Source organism: Sebastes fasciatus, chromosome 7, assembly GCF_043250625.1.
Source record: "Sebastes fasciatus isolate fSebFas1 chromosome 7, fSebFas1.pri, whole genome shotgun sequence".
Lineage (NCBI taxonomy): Eukaryota > Metazoa > Chordata > Actinopteri > Perciformes > Sebastidae > Sebastes > Sebastes fasciatus.
The window spans coordinates 8,131,906-8,152,482 of NC_133801.1; the positions used below are offsets into that span (position 1 = coordinate 8,131,906).

General features: G+C 39.8%; 2 protein-coding genes across 4 annotated transcripts in view; one reads left to right on the top strand and one right to left on the bottom strand.

Annotated features, from left to right (window-relative positions):
* Window positions 1–218: 218 nt before the first annotated feature.
* On the bottom strand, window positions 219–14,678 carry LOC141771266 (zinc finger FYVE domain-containing protein 1). Of its 2 annotated transcripts, none has more exons than XM_074641329.1 (13): window positions 14,456–14,678; window positions 10,609–10,890; window positions 9,456–9,678; window positions 9,086–9,303; window positions 8,819–8,925; window positions 6,975–7,083; window positions 6,721–6,818; window positions 6,508–6,625; window positions 5,687–5,857; window positions 5,315–5,507; window positions 4,002–4,100; window positions 1,568–2,990; window positions 219–1,500 (listed from the first exon to the last, which is right to left on the bottom strand). In XM_074641329.1, the coding sequence occupies exons 1-12, from the start codon at window positions 14,567–14,569 to the stop codon at window positions 2,758–2,760; spliced, it is 1,965 nt and encodes a 654-aa protein (XP_074497430.1). In that variant the 5' UTR covers window positions 14,570–14,678; the 3' UTR covers window positions 219–1,500; window positions 1,568–2,757. The 2 variants fall into 2 exon arrangements, with proteins under 2 accessions (XP_074497430.1, XP_074497432.1); XM_074641331.1 differs by having other exon boundaries at window positions 219–1,511; window positions 1,581–2,990; window positions 14,456–14,669.
* Window positions 14,679–19,367: 4,689 nt separating this feature from the next.
* The window catches only part of dpf1 (double PHD fingers 1), a 50,184-nt gene continuing 48,974 nt past the window's right edge, over window positions 19,368–20,577 (top strand). Inside the window, exon 1 of one of the 2 annotated variants that reach the window (XM_074641333.1) lies at window positions 19,368–19,512. In XM_074641333.1, the coding sequence (XP_074497434.1) occupies window positions 19,481–19,512 (32 nt within the window). In that variant the 5' untranslated portion in view covers window positions 19,368–19,480. The remainder of the gene's footprint in view (window positions 19,513–20,577) is intronic. The other variant, XM_074641332.1, reaches the window with a different exon arrangement.

Here is a 20,577-nt window from a genome sequence, read left to right on the forward strand (position 1 = left end):
TGCTGGGTGAAAAAGCACAAACACAAATATCAGCAGATTTCAGCCTCACCATCAGATGTTGTTTTAGATTATTTAGCAGGATAATAATTATTTGATTGACATGTTTTCTTCTTTTATACTGACACATTGTCTTTCTGCTGTCATAAAGCATGATTATTATGGAGAGATTAGAGAGAAAGACAAGGTAAGTGACTGAATAAATTGGTAGAGACACAAAGTCTTCCTTTATTTTATTTATTTGGACGAGCCTGATTTAAGAAAGGAAAAAAAAAATCAAGATTGTCAATTTCCAGATTTCCCTGGAAAACATCTTTAAAAATTGATTATTTCTAGACAGATATAAATTGCATTCATTTATCCAGTACGTTAAACACAGAAACTCTCTCAGACAGAGCGTAACTCAACTGTCCAGTCTAGTGCAGGTGCATTCATTATATATTAAGAGAGCTTCCTGAAGCATCACTTCTTATAATAACCTCAGAAAGGTAGTACACAGGTATTTCCATACATTGGAATGTCTATAATGTGCTACAGATTTTCTCTTCCTATCCCATTTCACCATATTTTCGATACAACTGTAAAAGAGTTAGCTGAGCGAGGCTGTAGATTACACTGCTCTGTAATTAGGCACAAATAGTCTCGTTACTTCTTGCACATATGGAGGAATCCCCTAAAACAAAGAAATGGGAGTAAAGATTCCCATGAAGGCACACACTGCTGTAGCTCGTGTTTCTCCGTCTCTTTCTGTCCAGAGTAATACAGGCACACACAAAGCTACTTTTTTCTTTGTGTTTTCCCATCTGTCCATAATGTTCATATCCCGGAGAGAGAGAGAGAGAGATGAGATTTAGAGGAGGATAAAAACAAAAATCATCTCACACAATCTCTACTTTTCTTTGCAGAGACGATGCGAGTTGTTGAGGTGGATCGAAACTGAAACAGACAAGTTTATAAATCCCTCAAATTTAAAATCTCCCACTATTCCCAGTACATCCCTTTTAATTGTTCTCATTTTTAGTAGAGCTGCCCCCCTCTTAGTCTACTAATCTGTCGTTTTAATCTTAGTCAACTAAGATTTCTTTAGTTGAACAGTCGTTTTTTTATGCTTTTTTCATGCTGAATGACTTAACTCCAGGAAACTTATGCTCACATCTCTGGTGAACACAAGATTTAAAGTGGTGTTTTTGCCTGATTCTAGTTTTCCAGATCTGGCCTGACGTGACGAATAAACGGCACAAAAATTAAGAAATACTCGCCTGCGAATATTGTATGTCTAGGGCTTTTATTGTGAAAGGTAAGAACGGAAGGAGTGGATCTGGTCTGTGTTGCCTTTGTCAAGTTTGAAAGGAGTAATCCTTGTCTGTCACCCAGACCAGATTCCTGTGACGCACTTCCCAAAATTTCCGTGAGATCGTATACTGCTGCTTCCTCTTTATCCTTATTGATTTTCTGTGCTACTCCTTCAATCCCTTACATATCTACTCTGTTACTCTCCCTGTACTTAGTCCATTCTTGACTTGTTATTTATTCTGAAACGCCTAGTATTAGCGATAACGTCAGCCTATGCCGTTTGTCCCCACGTGGGGTGTAACCTACAGCCAATAACAGCGCACAAGGTGTGAAGCCACTTTGTCACGCCCCTCGGCTTCTGATACCAACTCACAAGTACAAAACGGCTGTATTTCACGGATGAGAACGGGTTGTGTTATGTGCATGTGTTCCAGTGATCCCCCTACTACTCTCTGTGCTGTGAGTGCAGCTACGATCAGTGTGTTTAACTAGAGCAGCACAGAGCCACAGCCAGCAGACAGGAAGCCTGCATTCATTCAAAATCCTGCAACTCTGCACTTTCCCCCAGGATTATGTGGAGTTGTGCAGTTAGTAACCGATGTAAAAAAAAATATGTAAATAACGTTTTATTTCTCAGATTCACTGCTTTTGCTCTCACTAACTCCGCTCACTCTATAGCTCGCACGACCATTGCTGCTCTCTCTCTCTCTCCCTCTCGGCTCGTTGAGCTGTGGCCAACTTTGAATGCGGTTCAAAGTTGACAAACAGTAACCGACAACGGTTACAGATTATATCTTTAACCGGTTCCACACAACCTTATTGGTTGATGCGTTTATTCGCGTTGCAAAGGCTCAGAAAATCGACCTTGTTATATTCACATTCTGTGTGAAAATATTCGCGACAGTTCAGAAACATATGTTGACGTGTGAAGTAATCTCACAAAAAAAAACGCCGCCGGTGTGTAAGTCGACTAAGAATTTCTTTAGTCGAGGACAGCCCCAATTTCTAGGTAGCAAATTGGTCAAATTGAGAAACACAAATGACGGAACAAGGAAGACAACACTTGAGTGCAGTTAAGAGTAAAAGTTCTGCTGTTATAAAGAGAGTTGAGAGGAATTGTATGTCTTCATTTTCTAAATTTCCAGTCAGTTAAAATCACATATGCAGCTTCCCATTTGTGCAGTCAGAAGGTGATCTACGTTGAGTTTTACCTCAGAAACCGCTGCACAATCAGCTGGTAAAAAGAAGGCAGATGAGATGGAGAGCTGATCCTAGATCAGCTGATAAATCACCAGGCCTGGTACCCAGGTGGGGACCAATTTAAGCTTCAGTACAGCCCGTCTTTTCACGTGAAAACAAGACTGATTCCAGTTCAGTGCTGCATTATCAAAACTCCTTGCTCTCTTGGAGCAGCAGTGCCGGGCTTCACAGCCTTTTTTTTTTGTGGATCATCTGAGGAAGTTCAGCTCACAGAGTATCCTTGCGGGCGTGGCAGCTGTCACACACTCTGACCGGGTGGTCCCAGCCTCGGGAGGGCACAGGCTTGATGTGTGTGGAGCAGGGGCCGCACACGCCTTGTCCACACGCCCTGCAGTGGTGCTTGGACATCACTGCAGTGAAGGTTTTGGAGCACTGGTGGCACTGAGTGATGTCGTGGTCCGGCACCCAGTAGTCTGGCCGAGCCACGTCTTTCATAAAACCTGAAGGAATTCAAGATTTTCGGGATATGGTTTTAATGAGAGAATAAATATCCATATCTGAACAGACCATTCTGTGAAACTGCATAATATTATATACACTGGGGCTGATGTAAATCACTTTACTAGATACCAAGCTTCATTAATGTTTATGGTGTGAATCTCCAAACAGATATTAAATAACTCCTGAAGGATGGATAGCTTTAGACCATTAGATGTTTATTTATGCCAGACGTTCCTCGCAGGTGAGCCATCAAGTCAAAGTGGCCCAGTGGTTCAGTCCAGCCACCTCCCTTTGACAGACTTTAGAGTCAACTAACTTCGGGTTAGTTGCAACCCGGTTGTCATGTTCTATTCTCCCCTAAACAATGTTACAATTAGCGCGGCGATTATTTTATTGATTAATCTAATGACTAATTTATCAATTATTTTTAAACTACAGATTAAAATAAAAATGAATTTAGCCAAAATAAATATCAAAAACTTGTCTGATTAATATTTAATCATTTTATTCAATCGTTTTCTCTTAAAAACAAACAAATATAACAAGATAATAAACCTTATTTGTCAGATGCCTGATCAGAAAAATACTGGATTGCTGTGACACATACCTGTAGATTAATTGAATCACTGTATGTCACAGCAACTCTTTCCCTGAACTGGAGAATCAGTATTTTTACATAAGTACTTGACTTAAAACTTACATCATTTACTCACTTACATATTTTTGTAATCAATAACGTTGATTACGTCGACAAACCACCCCGGCCCTAGTAGAAAATTACTTCCACTTATGTTTATCTAACAAATAAAAACTTGTGTTTTAATTTGTCAATTCCAGCCAGTGATTGCATCAGTGATACGGCCGGCCAAAGCACATTTCTGTACTGTAAAATTGGTAATTAGAATCATGTTCAATAAACATCTGATTGGTCATTTGACTTGGAGATAATGTGCAACCAGCTGCGCTGACAGAGTGTGTAGTAGTAGTAGTAAAAATGCAGCTGTACTCACAGAGCGGGTAGTCCACAGCTGTGGTGACCATGTCCAGTGTAGACTGGGCCATCTCCGTCACTCTGCGAGCTATCAGACCGCGAGGCTCCACCTTACACACTACAGAAAAGAGGTGTGTATATGTGGGAGAGAAATACACAGACGTACATACACAAAAGCATCAATAGCAATATTTATATGTGAGCAGCTATCACAGATATACAATCAGCATTTAAATACAAGAAATCTTTTTTTCTTTCTTTTCCCACTGAACAGTCTTAACCTCTTCCACTCCACCCCTCTTTACTATTGACCCGTTTTTGTCCTTTTTAGGGGTGCACAGGGGGTCTTTAGAGGGAGATAGCAGGTCAACAGTAGATGTCACATAGAAGTGGTGTACTTCCTCTGAAAGCTGGGAATCTGATTAATTTGAGATGCAGCTCAGCACTGTGTGTCAAGTTGTTCTAGTCATGAATCAGAAATTAAACAAATGATTAATTAATTAAAATTGTGAAAGAGAAACTGGCTACTTCGGGGACTAACATCATCACACATGAATACAATTGGGCTCATTGGGTCCACAAGAGTCTCAGCTTCACAGTGAGACACAATTTATGCAATTCCAAGACTGTTTATGGACCCCAGTATGCAGAAATATTCAAATACACTATTTTAGAATAGGCTAAAATGACACATTTATACTACATGCAAAAAACATCTGGGGTTTTGCCCAAAACTGCATGTGATTATCATAAAGTGGGGATGTCTGTAAAGGGGAGACTCGTGGGTACCCATAGAACCCATTTTCATTCACATATCTTGAGGTCAGAGGTCAAGGGACCCCTGTGAATACGGCAATTCCAGTTTTACCCTCGTCAAAATGTAGCCTAACTGCATTATTTAGCATACTTCCCGACTGCTGGTATCAATGGATTCCCTTAGGTCGTCTAGTTTCATATGATACCAGTAAGTTACCCACTAGCTCTAAAACTGAGCCTGCTACAGCCTCTGAAAAAGAGTAAAGTTGGCCGAGGTTGCCAGCGTCCTCAAGGGATTTAAAAATTCAGAAATGTGACTATATGGCTTCTTAAATTTTTTTATGCTGTTTGTAAATTAATTTTACACTAAAGAAAATTTTAAAAAGTTGGAAATCTAGGTGTAGTAAGGTCTGAAATTACAAATGAACAGGAAAAAGATGCTAGCAAATTAAATGCTTAATCTTGTTCTGTATTAATCCACATAATGTATAAAGATCTATCAATACCTTTTGCTTTATTCAAATGACCTCTATGTAATTTAACACAAAGTTCACCAGTTGGTTGGAAGTGTCCTACCCTGGTTGTTGGTGTCAGCTGGCCCTCCCTGTCGGTAGCAGGCCTTACACACTCTGACTGGCCCGCTGCCCCAGCCTCGCTCCGGCACCGGCATCCTGTGGTTGGAGCAGGGGTGACAGAAACCCTCGCCACACGATCGGCAGTGGTGCTTCCTCTCCGCCTCCTCGAACACCTTCTGACAGTCATGACAGGCCTGAGGGGGAGAGGAGGGTTCAGTGATGACAGGACAGACATGATGACATTATTATTGCAGGCATTGACTGAATTCAGTCAAGAGTTAAACAATGCAGCCTTGTGTATTATAATTGTAATTCTTGTCATTGGAATTGTTCTGCAGCGTTTTGTTGTTTGTCTTTAGCTCTTCATACTCACGGTGATCTCTGTGTTGGGTCTCCAGTATGGCGGCGCCACCTGGTCAGTGACCCAGGCAGCGACAGCCTTGGTGGGGCCGGTGCTGTACTCCGACACCGACTGGATCACGTAGTTCATCCCATCCAGGACCCTCTGGGCAGCGTTCTGGTGGTTGGTCAGAAAGGTGTCCGACTGAAAGAAGAAATAGGGATGAAAAATGCAGACAATTGAATAACAATATCATATAATACAATAAAATAGATAATGAAATAGATCAATTCAATTCAATTAAATAATATATATATATATCATTATATATATATATATAAGTAAAGGAGATGGCGGTGGTAAACAGATTACGGTACAAAAATGAAATCCTACAGGTTGTCTCTTTAGTTCATTTGTTGTTCAGGAAGTGACATATTTAGCAGCCAACACATTCTTCCCCCCCAGAATGAGGGGTAATTTCTCTCTTTCTGTCAGACTTTAGAAATTGGGGCAATCCTTGTCGTATTTTGGGAAGAATGCCTCTCTGATGTTGGTTGAAATGTACCACTTGCAGGATCTCAGTCTCTCTGGTGAAGCTAACTGTAAAACCAAACGTCCTGTAAGATGTCGACATTTTAATGTTGCATTAAGGGCAAATGTTATGCACGTTGCACAAGAATGAATTTAATGACCCTCCGAGACAAATCAAATGTCATGTAATCTCAGTTTCTAAATGTTCTGATGTGGCAACGAGTGATGCAAGATGAATATGAATAATCTCATCCATCTCAGTATTCAGGACTTTTGTACTGAAACTATTAACTGGAGTAAGAGAAGAAGGGTGGCGTACTCACCCCCTCCCAGACGTGCTTGACCTCAGATCGCACCACGCCGCTCTCAGGGTCCTGGTTCCCCATCCAGTACTGTCTGCTGCGGTAGATTACACCACAGCTAGCACACTCCAACACGTAGCTGAGAGGGAGGCGGAGAGACACCGTGAGATGATCGGATGACAGGCAGTGAAAAGGTGCGTATATGTGTGTGTTTGTGTGTGTGTATTTACGTACCCTGACCAGGCATACTTGGCCAGTCCAAACCATTGGTTGTCAGAAGAAGCTGATGTCTTGGGCAGGACGATCACCTCTCTGCCTCCTTCATAGCACCTCTGGAGACATGAGACACAGACAATAATATGAAAAATATATAAGAAAATGCGTAGCGTGTTATTGTGAACATTATAAACAGCTGAAACCACATAAACAACATCACATTTTGAACATCTAAACTAGCGGGCGAGACTGGTGTCAGGAGTCAGTCTTACCTTACAGATAAGGACCTTGTTGTTGAACTGGTGTGCATACTGGCACAGTCCATCTGCCATGTGGGGGACCCTGTCTCTCAGATGGTTCATTCCATTTTTACAGCGAATGCTGGAGACGAGACAGAAAAGCCAAAAGTTTCAGTCCAACATGACAGACGTCAGAGAGTCAGTGATGCGGGTAGCTTTTTGTAAAAGTCTGACAGTCCATTAATCCTGGACCGATCATTTCAGAACCAGCGTTGATGGATTTCTCCCTCTCTCGGCTTCCCATAAAGAAGAAACACAAAGAGTAGGGGACTCCCGTTTCTCATTTCCAAAAATATGGAAAACGCATCAAGTTTTATGTGTCCCACCGGGGAGACAGTTAACATCCACAAGAACAACAACAGATTTCTGCTTTAAGAGAATAAATTCCTATTCGGTGATTCAGCCAGAGGCAACTGAACAATTTCTGTTTGTGTGTCTGTTTATGTTTCCATCTGGCAATAAAAGACTTTAACTGCTGTGTGAAGACTCTGAAGAAGAGGACGATCCAAAAACTCAAGTGAAAAGAGGTACATTTAGACAAACATTTAAAAATAAAGATCCCCACCAGACATGATTTAAGACTTATAAACATACTCTGCTTTGTATGATGATTTAAAAAGTTAAATTAACTATAATTAAAGCACATCTACTACTCTACAGGACGATTCTAAAGACGGGAAGAAATGCTGTTCAACTGGGAATTGTATTTGCTGAAAGGAAGTAAAGGATCATTGTACAGATGTCTGAGGTCTGACCATGAGGAGCTGACTTCATTCACAACAGAGAGGGGGAGCTGCCACTGACGCCAGAGTGGAAAATGCTTTTAACCCAAATGGCTGTCTGACCTGTCTCCATGTCTTGAAGGCTGAATGAATGATACTATTCTTTGAGAAACAGAGTAATGGACAGTAGACTGCTGTGAGGTGGGGAGCAATAGAGAGTGATGTATCTCATTAAGCATCCAGCTATAAGAACTCTGGGAGTTGCAGTAGGGTTTGGTTATATGACGATATCAATCATCAAACCATATAAAACTGTCTATCGTTTATATTATTTCTGTATTGTTTCTATCGTGATGTTGAAAAACTAGAAGAGAAACGGCGTTACGGCAATATTTAGGTCAGTTGGACGGCACTTTATGTTCTGATCCTTGCATGTGGGAGCGAAGCTTGAGCGAACAGCTGTTTTGCTAACATGGTGAGGTCACAACATGAGGAAACCGTCTCAGACTGCAGGCTATCTGTTGTCATTAACCTGCACTACGTTCCTTTTTTTCTTCTTCAACTTAAACAAACAGTCTACGGTACACAAAAATGCGTTAACACAATGTTTTGTTTGTGGCCGCTTATGTAGGAACAGCATCTCTGTTGCACGATATACAACGGATAAATAAAACAATCTATGGAGAAGCCGTGCACACCCCTAGATAACACAGATAATGAAATGTATAGATTGGTATGGATGTTTGACGCTATCACATTATTTTATTTAATGACTTATGTGATAAAGCCATCCCTGACATTCTTGGTTATCTATAATAAAGCTTGACATAATATAGAAACTGTTTTTATTCCGAAGAATATTAGATTTTTTTTTTTAAATCAAGTACAAACAAAAACATTTGAGGGAAAAATCAGTATGCACTGAACAAAGTGATGAGAGGTGTAATTTTGCACAGGTATAGAAGAATGACTGAATAAAATTGAAGATTTATTTATTTTTTGACCAGTGTTTCAGCCTAGGTAAAATGTCATCTCTAGAATGGAGAACAACTGGAGACAAAAAAGAAACTGTTCAAAATGTTTGTAATGACTTACTTGCAGCTGAGGCAGACAGCGGAGCAGGTGAAGTACTCGTCTGGGAAGAAGGAGAAGGGGGTCAGCTTATCGTCTGACAGTTCCCCACAGAAACGCTCACCTAGGGCCTAAAGAAACGCGAAAAAGGAAGGCGAAGATTGAAGGGAGAGAGGAAAAGTGGACACAAAACAAGATAAGAGTCAAAATGGTCTTCATCTCTCTTGTTAAATGTCTCTAAAACTCTACTTGGTGTCTATTTAACACAGAAGGTAATAGTCCACCACTTACCTCCAGAGCGTGAAACACTATCGTGGGCTGGCGGGGGGAGCGTGTGTGAGTGTTCTTCACTTGCTGCCTGACGGCCTCCAGCAGCCTGTTGTAGTCAGTGGGGGGCGTGATGGTCTGGGTGCCAACGTACTGCACCGAGCTGAAGGCCTCCGTCCCCAAGTTCAGGTCGTGAAAACGCTTCTGGAGCAGCGTGTCGGCCTGGCCGGTCATCTTCGAATCTACAAGGGAAAGGAAGCAAAGACATTTTATCTGGACAGCAGGAACCACAGAAGAAGAGATTAAAACCCACAAAAATAAATCCTGTAAAAGGGCAAAGAATCATGCTTGAATGATTACACATGCATGCCATTTGGTATATTTCCTCCCCTACCATGACCGAGCAACTGGGTGTGCGTTGTCTCCTGGAAGACGATGACGGCGGGCCCGAGAGTAGAGAGGGGCACATCCAGACCACAGCGGCTCGAGAGGGCTCTGAGCTCCGGGGTGAAGTGCTTCAGGTAGGCCCCCGAGGCATTGCTCAGGAACTGGAACATGTCGTTGTGGAGGCGCTCTGCCCGTGTACGATAGACTACTATATCAGACACTGCCAATACCTGGAAGAGAAGGGAGTAGATATACATATAGAGAGCTAAGTAGCATCTATGACCTTTACCAAGAAAACAGGACACATGGAGAAATGGAACATAGATGTAAGTGTGCAAGGATTTGCTGATAAGTTACAGTTTGAGCATAAGGAGAGGTTGACAAGGAAGACAAGCCACATCTTTTGAACACAAAATAGGCTCGTTCGAGATGAGCCAGGCCTGCGCACAAATGATCACCGGTGATCAGAGCAAAATGCATGCCGGTTAGATGTGTGTCCGACTTGCTCTGACGTCATGCACACACGGGCAACGACAACATCACAAGATCAAGGCGACCGCAGTTTTTAGAGCCAGGCACCGCAGTTGCTCTCCACTGACTGCAAGACCCGGGGCATGATGGGAAACGCCTGGCTGTCGCCTGATCAAAGAGCTGATTGGCTCTTAGTTTTGACAACACCACGTGTTGTAGAAAGTCCTAACTTTCTGTGTAATTGTAATATTTAATGCTAGATTGTAGGCTATTAGTCTCATGTTGTGCAATTAAGGTTTCATCTGTTAATTGTTTGAGGAAAAGAAACTACAGGGATACACTAATGTGTTGTCTAAAACACAGCTGGTAAGACCCAAAATACACATCACATCTGACTCTTTTACCAGAAATCTATATTTACAGGGACATATACTTGATGTGTGTATATACTCCTCTCCTGGAACCAGCTGTCCCAAAATATAATGCAATTCTGCCTTAATTTGCATACTGCATACGACATGCTACATTTAGGCCAAATTAGTACATACTGCTAGTATGCGATTTTGAATACAGCCATTGTCTCTCACCCTAACACACTGTAAAATGTGTGCTGTGCAGACAAACTTCCATGCTATACATCAAGCTTTCAGTTAATTCCAACAAAACCAACCAGCGACAACTAAAATTACCTTTAGCAGCAGCCGCATCCTCTGGTTCTGATTGGCTGCGGCCCCCAACAGGCCCTCAGTATCCAGGGAGACCAGGCTGAGTGTGGGGTCGTACGCTGCCCACACTCCCACTGTACAGGAGCTGGGGGACTTGGAGGTGTAAAACACACTCTCACCCCCGAACAGGATGTGGTTGAGGGTGTGGGACTTGCCATCGCCGGTGTTGCCAAAGATGGAGAGGACCTTGACTCCTGCCACGTCCCCACAGCCGAGTCTGTCCACAAACTCAGTCTCATCGCGGACCTGGGAGGGAGAGGAAGCAGAACACAATGCGGAGAGCCATTTATGGATAGAGGATGGATTGCTGTGCTGTCTTAACATGATATCATTGGCTCCCCTGCTGACTTCATTGAATCAGGGGAAAAGCTTATTGAATTTGCGTGACCAATAAATTCAGTCTTGGATGACAAGGAGCCTTAACACACAACAACATAGAGAACTGGGTTATCTGCTGGGCCTTTAGCTCTCTTAGGACAAACACTAAGGACAAAATAGGCTGTGCATACATCCCAGACTATATGGATATGTATAAAAATCATCATTATGTGTTAGGTGGCACAGACCGCAAAAGGGGAGGAGCAACAATTAGTGAGGGTTGCCGATATAGGGCTACCTGCAGGAGGAACTCTGGTTGTGACATTGATTCAGGCTGGTGGAGGGAGGCAGGTGCGCAGCTCATTCTATGTGGCGTGCAGAGAAGATGAGAGGCCAGGAACAACTGGTAGGCCTAAGACGGGTGTCTGTGTGTTTTGTTTTATGCTGTCAGGTTTGAATGTGTGTGACATTTATTGTGTTTGTGTATTGCAGACCCTGCTTCCCTGCTGTGTTGAAGGCGGCTGGTAGAAAATTTCAATATTTTAAAGTTTAGATATGTAGTGTTTTAACATTTAATCGGTTAATGTTTGTAATTAAGTGTTTTTAAGATTGTTAATATTTGTTTCTCTGCAGAGCATCAGTCGGCCGTGGGACTATTTTTGTTGTTTGCGTTTGTTTTTTGGGGGTGTTATTTCCAGTCTAGTCTAGTTCTGCCTGACAAGTGAGCCGGTAGCGGTGAAAAAGATATGGGCCTTGCCCTTGGGGCGAACTAGTCTCCTCTTGTTCTTTTTGTTGTTTGTTTTGTTCTGTTTGTCGATCTGCCTGCCTGCCCCACTGTGTATAATCTAACTCAGGGTGAATCCCAGTCAGATAGCCAGGGTAGGCTTAAGGTGTGCTGTGGTTGTTAATCGTTTGCAGTGAAATTAATCACGTGTGACTGTGTTAATTCATTTAGCGTGTAAGATGTATTGATTGCAGTGTGTACTGGTGTGGAACTCAGCACCTTGTCCTGTTAGTACAGCTGGGGGTTAAACAGTGAGTGGGAGAATATGAACTGTAAAGCTACATTTCTGTAATAAAAACGTTCTACTTTTTAAAGTTACCTCGTTGATTGTCATTCCTTATGCTCATAAATTACACACTAAGGACAAAACTGGTTGTGCTGCCTTGCCTTGCCTATGTACATAATATTCACATTTATTGTAATCACACTCACTAATTATGCTAACATTTTAATTATGCTTCTAATTAGGCTGAAACAGGAAGAATAAGATGCTGCATCAACAAATATGTATTGCGCGGGTAAAGCAAAAAAAAAACATTTTAAAATGTTCAATCATACTGGCTCCCTGTCTCTCAGAGAATTTATTTCAAAACACTCCTGCTGGTTTACAAAGCACTAAATGGTTTAGGGCCAAAATACATTTCTGAACTTCTGCTATGTTATGAACCGTCCAGACCTCTCAGGTCATCTGGATCAGGTCTGCTTCTGCTAACTAAACATGCAGAAGCAGCGTTCAGTAATGATCTTATACTGCACTAGAGCTTTTACTCTTGTGTGTTATATTCTATTTCAGCTTCTATCCTAGCTTTCATTTTTAGCTTGTTTTTATTTTCTAATCTTTAATGTTTTTATAACTGTTTTAATTATGTCTTAATGCTGTTTTGCCATTTGTCTCAATGTTCTTGAATGTTTATGTAAAGCACTTTGAATTGCCCTGTTGCTGAAATGTGCTCTACAAATAAAGCTGCCTTGCCTTGCCTAATAAAAGCTTTCTGCTCTTTAAAAGTTACACACTAGGGACACAACTGGTTGTGCATACATCCCAGACTGTATGGATATGTATAATAATCATCATTATCACCACCTGCACTTTGTACTGTTGTAACAACAATACAAGAAGAAGAAGGAGCCTCCCTGCGGGTCAGCTGTGCTGTGTGACTCACCAGGGACTTTCCCAATTAGAAACCCTTTTGCTCCCTCAGTAGTAGTTAGTGTCTCTGATGTATCATGAGCCCTTGTTAGCTAAAACATTACTAAGCTATATACTAACGTGATGGGTAAAAGCTATTTACTATTAAATTAAGATAAGATAAGATAAGATATGATGGACCTTTATTAATCCCCGGAGGGAAATTCAGGTGTTAAAGCAGCAACATCAACAAACATCAGCAAACAGAGTGAAACACAGGAGAGGTAAAGGTATACAAAAATTATAAAAACAATAATAGAGATATAAAAGATACAGAGTGAATGGGTGAACAGAGTGTGTACAGTCCGTCAATAAATAAATGTAGTATGCACAATAAATAAATGTAATATGTACAATAAATACATGTTATATGTACAATAAATAAATGTAGTATGTACAATAAATAAATGTAATATGTGCAATAAATAAATGTAATATGTGCAATAAATAAATGTAATATGTGCAATAAATAAATGTAATATGTACAATAAATAAATGTAATATCTGCAATAAATAAATGTAGTATGTACAATAAATAAATGTAATATGTACAATAAATAAATTTAATATCTGCAATAAATAAATGTAATATGTACAATAAATAAATGTAATATCTGCAATAAATAAATGTAATATGTACAATAAATAAATGTAGTATGTACAATAAATAAATGTAATATCTGCAATAAATAAATGTAGTATGTACAATAAATAAATGTAATATGTGCAATAAATAAATGTAATATGTGCAATAAATAAATGTAATATGTACAATAAATACATGTAATATGTACAATAAATAAATGTAGTATGTACAATAAATAAATGTAATATCTGCAATAAATAAATGTAGTATGTACAATAAATAAATGTAATATGTGCAATAAATAAATGTAATAAATAAATGTAATATGTACAGTAAATAAATGTAGTATGTACAGTAAATAAATGTAATATGTGCAATAAATAAATGTAATATGTGCAATAAATAAATGTAATATGTACAATAAATAAATACATGTAGTATGTACAATAAATAAATGTAATATGTGCAATAAATAAATGTAGTATGTACAATAAATAAATGTAATATGTGCAATAAATAAATGTAATATGTGCAATAAATAAATGTACATATGTGCAATAAATAAATGTACATATGTGCAGTCTATAAAGTGGTATATAGGTTGTATAGTGTAAAGTGTAAAGTAAGTGTTATATAGGATGTAAAGTGTAAAGTAAGTGTTATATAGGATGTAAAGTGTAAAGTATGATGTATATAGGATGTATAGTGTAAAGTAAGTGTAAAGCTCGCCAGTGGTTTTTGTCATTAACAAAACAGTGGAGAGAAATTTGCCAATTTGAGTTAATAATACCTTGACTTTAGTGTTTGGTGAGCTCATTTGACTCATGCATTAGCACTGTCACTGTTAGCATCAGTGATATTAGAATGAGTGTTGTCTTCTTAGCTTAGCAGCTAGCTAGCTGTTAGCATCCTGCTAGCTGCTAGCTCACTTTACCTTCAGGTTTTCTTGTTCATCCACCAACAGAAAGCTCCGGGAACCGTCCTGACTCTCCTCCTCCTTCGCCTGGATCGAGATACTCTCCATTTCCTTCATCAGTATGTCGGACATCGTTGTTTCAATCACTTAAAACACATTTGTGGAGGCGAAAAGCAAAGCGAAAGTTCGACATGACTCCTCTCTGTCTGTCAATCACAACAACAACGCGTGTGCTGCTGACGCTGAGGAGCGTAAGCTGTGACGTCAAGACGCATTGTGCGTGCGTTTTGCTCAGCAGTACATCAGCAACACCCTGTGGACAAACTGGAGAATGACAAGTGTAAGAGCCACAAAGTGTGAATATAATAAGTTAAAATTCATAATTTCTAGTTATTGTAGCTGACTTAGGTGATGTTTAAAAAGGTTAAGAGACAAATGCATGTATATTGAATTTTGATGATTTTACTCCCTCACCTGGGTCAGTCCTTCATGCTGGTAGCCATCATGCTCCACAACCAAGGCTGACCCCCATATGACAACTATTAGGACTTTAAGAACTTTAAACATGCACTATCTGCCTTTAAACATGCACTATCTGCCTTTAAACATGCACTATCTACCTTTAAACATGCACTATCTACCTTTTAACATGCACTATCTAGAACCATCATGGACTCCAAACACTGGCGCACTTTACACTTACTTTACACTATACATCCTATATACCACTTTAGAGACTGCACATATTACATTTATTTATTGTCCATACTACATTTATTTATTGACGGACTGCACACACTATGTTCACCCATTCACTCTGTATCTTTTATATCTTTATTATTGTTTTTATAATTTTTGTATACCTTTACCTCTCCTGTGTTTCACTCTGTTTGCTGATGTTGCTGCTTTGACACCTGAATTTCCCTTCAGGGATTAATAAAGGTTCATCTTATCTTATCTTATCTTTAATATAGTGAGAGAGTGAGTGTGCATTAGAGCACAGTTTTTCTACCGTGTGACACTATGTAATATCTATCTTTTCAGTAAACGTTTTAAACTGGATTACATCTCCATCATCGTCATTCGCGTCAGACTGAAGTTACTGTGCCTACAGCTCGTTTGTGGCTTTATTTTTGGGATCCAGACAGAATGCCACTACAACGAGATTAAACTTCAGAAATCAGAGGATAAGAAAACATAAAATTGGATGAGATGATAACTTCACAAGACCAATAAATTATGTGTTTTATTATGTAGCAAGATTTTTGAAGTCTATATCAATTTTGCAAAGCAAATAAAATTTAAGCTTGTTTCACGAGGCTGCATAAAGCTGAAATAAATATCTTTATCTTCATCTTTTATTCGGATCTTCATTAGCTGTGGCTGAAGCCCAGCTATTCTTCCTGGAGTCCACTTAAATCACTTTGAACTGTTAGGCTACATTTCAGTACACAATCACATTACAATCTTTACCAACAATGACCACAACAACAGAAGCGACAGCAACAAAACACAACAATATTCAAGACACAACCCAACACACAACACAGGTCCTACTGTAGGTTCAAGTTAATACTATTCACAGAGTATAGAGGTAAATATGATTCATTAGTGGTTGGACCATAGCATATTATGTCAAAATACAAAAACATACAAAAACAGACCATATGCGTCTTTTAAAACAGCAACCGATTCATAATTACAGCAAACACTGAATCAAAGTTTCCATTTAACGGGCAGAGAGTGTTTTATTGGAGCAGTGCTGCCATGTTAGAGCTGCTTGCTAATGTTCATTAAATATTTGTTAGCACAGATCTATAAATATCACATGTCACTGAATGGCTTCAGAGCGGCGCCACTGCTGCTAACAGGACATGGAGAAAAGAAATTCCAGCATTGCTGCTCCAACAGTCCTGGCTTCCTATCTTTCCTTACTTCCTTCCTTCCTTCCTTCCTTCCTTCCTTCCTTCCTTCCTTCCTTTATTGGAATTTAAAGAAGGAATTAAGGAAGGAAGGAATAAAGGATGGAGGGGCGAGGAGATTGGAGAGGGTCCCAACCTTTCTCCGGGCTCAACCATGAGAGACAAATGTCTGAAAGAATCAATTATAGGCCTACTCCCAACCCATCGCCCCTGATTAATGAATAATTAAAGCTGCTCAGTGCAGGGCTACCTAGCTAGCATAGATAATATAAGATTAACCATGGGTCTATCAACGTGCCACCACTAATGTGAGGTTATGTAGACATAACGCCTCTTAATTTGCCATAAAATAGAAAGTATAAACTTGTTACTGAGGGGTAATTGCCTATAATTTAATATAACAGATCTATATTATGCAACTTTTCTTTATTAGAATAAGTTGTCCACCTTTATATGTGGATTAAATTCTTAGTCGACTAACACTCAAATACGATTTTGTCAAGTAATCGAAAGGGCTACCTAGCTAGCATAGATAATATAAGATTAACCATGCATCTAACAACGTGCCACCACTAATGTAAGGTTATGTAGACACAACGTCTCTTAAAGGTCCCATATCATGCTCACTTTCAGGTTCATACTTGTATTTGTGTTTCTACTAGAACATGTTTATATGCTGTAATTTTCAAAAAATCCCTATATTTTCCTCATATTGTCTGCCTGAATATACCTGTATTCACCCTCTGTCTGAAACGCTCCGTTTTAGCGCATTTCAACGGAATTGCAACGGAATTGCGTTTCTAGGCAACAGTTTTGGTCCATGACTTCCTGCCAGCTGATGTTATTTATATCCACTGCAACAGGAAATTAACTGGGACAATTTTAGAATGTTTACGTTTAAAACCGTATAATGGACTAAATATTGTATATTTGTGACATCACAAATGGACAGAAATCCTAACGGCTTGTTTCAAACGCACAATTTCTGAATACGGGCTGTGTGTTTTTCTCCATATAATGAGTGTTTTGATAGTTTACCAGTATTTATATAACACTTAAACCTGCTTTATATTGTAAAAGATATGAAAATCTCACTTCTTACAATATGGGACCTTTAATTTGTCCTAAAATAGATAGTATAAGAAAGTTTGCTCTGGCTAGTGGGCGGTGCTTGGCGTTTCCTAAACTTGGCTGTCACAAACGTTCTCATTTTACAGCTAAACAGTACACTACAAGATGTTTCTAAAAACATTTGAGGTGAGAAATATGCATTAGAGTAACAGAATATTGATTCATATTTTATCAGCACTGCCTAGTTTGACCGTTTGATTGGAGTTCGCAAGTGATTGACATCTGCTCAGAGACAGCAGGCTCCAGCTCGGCTCTGATTGGTTGTTTTCCTCCGGTCTGTGAAATCTTGCAGATGCCTTTAGGAGCACCGGAGGACACAGATGCACAGGTTTTTTTTTTTTTCAGATTATGCACTACTGTCCGTTTTATAAAAATAACTTTTTAAAATCATGTTTGCTCCATTTCTACCCGCTGCCGCTTTAAGTTTTCTGATAATATGTATATTGTTTTTGTTCTTCTATACCAGTTTTTCCTTATAATAAGCACACAGGTAAGATGATACCTGCAATACCTCACTAAAGTTATATCCACTTGCTGTCCCTACACATATGCAAAGAAAACAAATTATATATATATTTTTTAAAATATTGTTTTCTCTTTAAAATGCATTCAGTATAAGGTGCCTCTTATATGATGCACATTTTGTGACTGGCCAGTGCAGCTTCAACCTCGCCCACCATCACCATCCAGACATGGCAACACAATGCACAAGAGAAGCTGCCATCCTCAGACTGACAGACAGTCCTGCAACCCAACCTTGACATAACTGTAGGATTTTTTTAATTTTTTTTAAATAAATAAATTCGGATCTGGGGGGATGGCTTTGAAGGTTTTCCTCCGGTCTGTGAAATATTCCAGATGCCGTTAGGAGCACCAGAGGACACCAGAGGCACATTTTTTTTTTTTTTCAGATTATACACTACTGTCAGGATATAGTGACCTTTTTATAAAAATAACTTATTTCAATCATATTTGCTCCATTTCTACCCACTGCTGCTTTAAGTTTTCTGAAAATATGTGTATTTTTTGTTTTTCTATACCAGTTTTTCCTTATAATAAGCACACAGGTAAGATGATACCTGCAATACCTCACTAAAGTTATATCCACTTGCTGTCTCTAAACATATATGCAAAGAAAGAAAACATTACATATTTTTAAAAAAATATTGTTTTCTCTTTAAAATGCAAGTTGCCACTTATATGATGCAAATTTAACACATATGCAAAGAAAAAAAATATTCAAAATGATTTCTTAATATTTTGTCTTTAAAATGCATTCAGTATAAGTTGCCTCTTTTAATCATATTTGCTCCATTTCTACCCACTGCAGCTTTAAGTTTTCTGAAAATATGTAAATTTGTTTTGTTCTTATACTAGTTGTTCCTTATAATAAGCACACAGGTAAGATGGTACCTGCAATACCTCAGTTATATCCACATGTTATCCCTACACATATGCAAAGAAAAAAAAATTATATATATTTTTAAAAATATTGTTTTCTCTTTAAAATGCATTCAGTAGAAGTTGCAAATTTTGTGACTGGCCAGTGCAGCTTCAACCTCGCCCACCATCACCATCACCATCCAGACATGGCAACACAATGCACAAGAGAAGCTGCCATCCTCAGACTGACAGACAGTCCTGCAACCCAACCTTGACATAACTGTAGACATTTTTTTTTTTTTTTTAAATAAATAAATTCGGATCTGGGGGATGGCTTTGCCCCTTACTTACAAGTCCGAGGCGGGACTGAGGTCCACTTTGCCCGCTACCCCTGCTGGTACTTGTAGTGCACTGCCCCCCTGCATGTTCCATGTTGACATGCATAAAAGACTACACTTCCCCAAAGCTGTCACCAGGCGCTCCCTCCTCCCATTGGCTGCTCGCTGCAGCCGCAGCCCCAGAGAATGAATGAAATTGAAATAGCTGCTACATTACATGTACAATACCGGGCTCTCTGCAGTGTTGCATTCTATCATACTATATCAAAATGGCCACAGCGGTACAGAACCCCCTCAAATCGTAAGTACAACACATTTTCCTGCGCGTTTTTGTGTTTCTGCATGCTGTCAGTGCAAATTTAGGAGGCTTAAATATCACCAGATATTTCTCAGCTATACGATTACACATCTATATATGGATGCAAATGCATACAGCAGAGATGGAGATAATGTGAATCAGCCCTACAGAAAAGTTAGATTTGAAGCTGAGGTGTTTTTTTTTTTTTGTTTGGCATGGAGGAGGATTATTGTGCGCTCCGATGCAATAATGATTTCCTTTGAGCCAGCAACAGCAGCGTGTGTGTGCAGTGTGCAGGGCTATGGAGGAATGCTGGAGGTAGATTTGGGATTTGGGTGACCCGGTGTGTCCCTTGCCACTGTAGCCAGCCAAGATCACGGTCAAAGCCAGGCTGGAGTGGCCGGCAGGCACGCAGCTTAGCTGCCTTTAGCGTATACCTGTGTGCACATTTTGGGGGCAGAGATGGTAAACAGGTAGGCAGGATGAAGCTCTGGTTTTTGGCTGCAGCTTTCCTCTCACTGCCGGACCTCTCGGAGGTATATAAGCCGAGGTAAATACGCTGCTGAACTTGCTTTCATCTTTAGCGCCTATAATAAAGCCCTATAATAAAAATCTAAATTGCAGTTTCACTCTAAACGTGCATCTTAACGGGGCATTTATTCCCACTAATGGGTCTTTTATAAAAACGGGTGGATTTCCTCGTAATCATCCCCCCTTTGTGCAGGTTTTTGGGGGATTTTTTTTTTTTTGTTGTTTTTCTGAGGCTGGTTTCAGCGGAATGCAGACGCCTGCTGCCCGCCTGGGCTTCCGGCCAAAAAGGTGGCTGATGTGCGTCTGTCAGCGGGTACTTACAGAGATCTAGCCCGAACACACACACACAAAAAAAACACACAATAGATGCAATATAAACATGCAAACCCGAGGAGTGTTTGAGCACACAACAGATCCAGCTTATGCAGTTTGAAACAAAGAAAAGTCATGTGTGCAAAAAAAAAAGCAGGGGCACACATCGGATGCTGCACAGGTTTCACCTGAGCAGCCTGTCTGTGTGTCTGTGTGTCTGTCTGT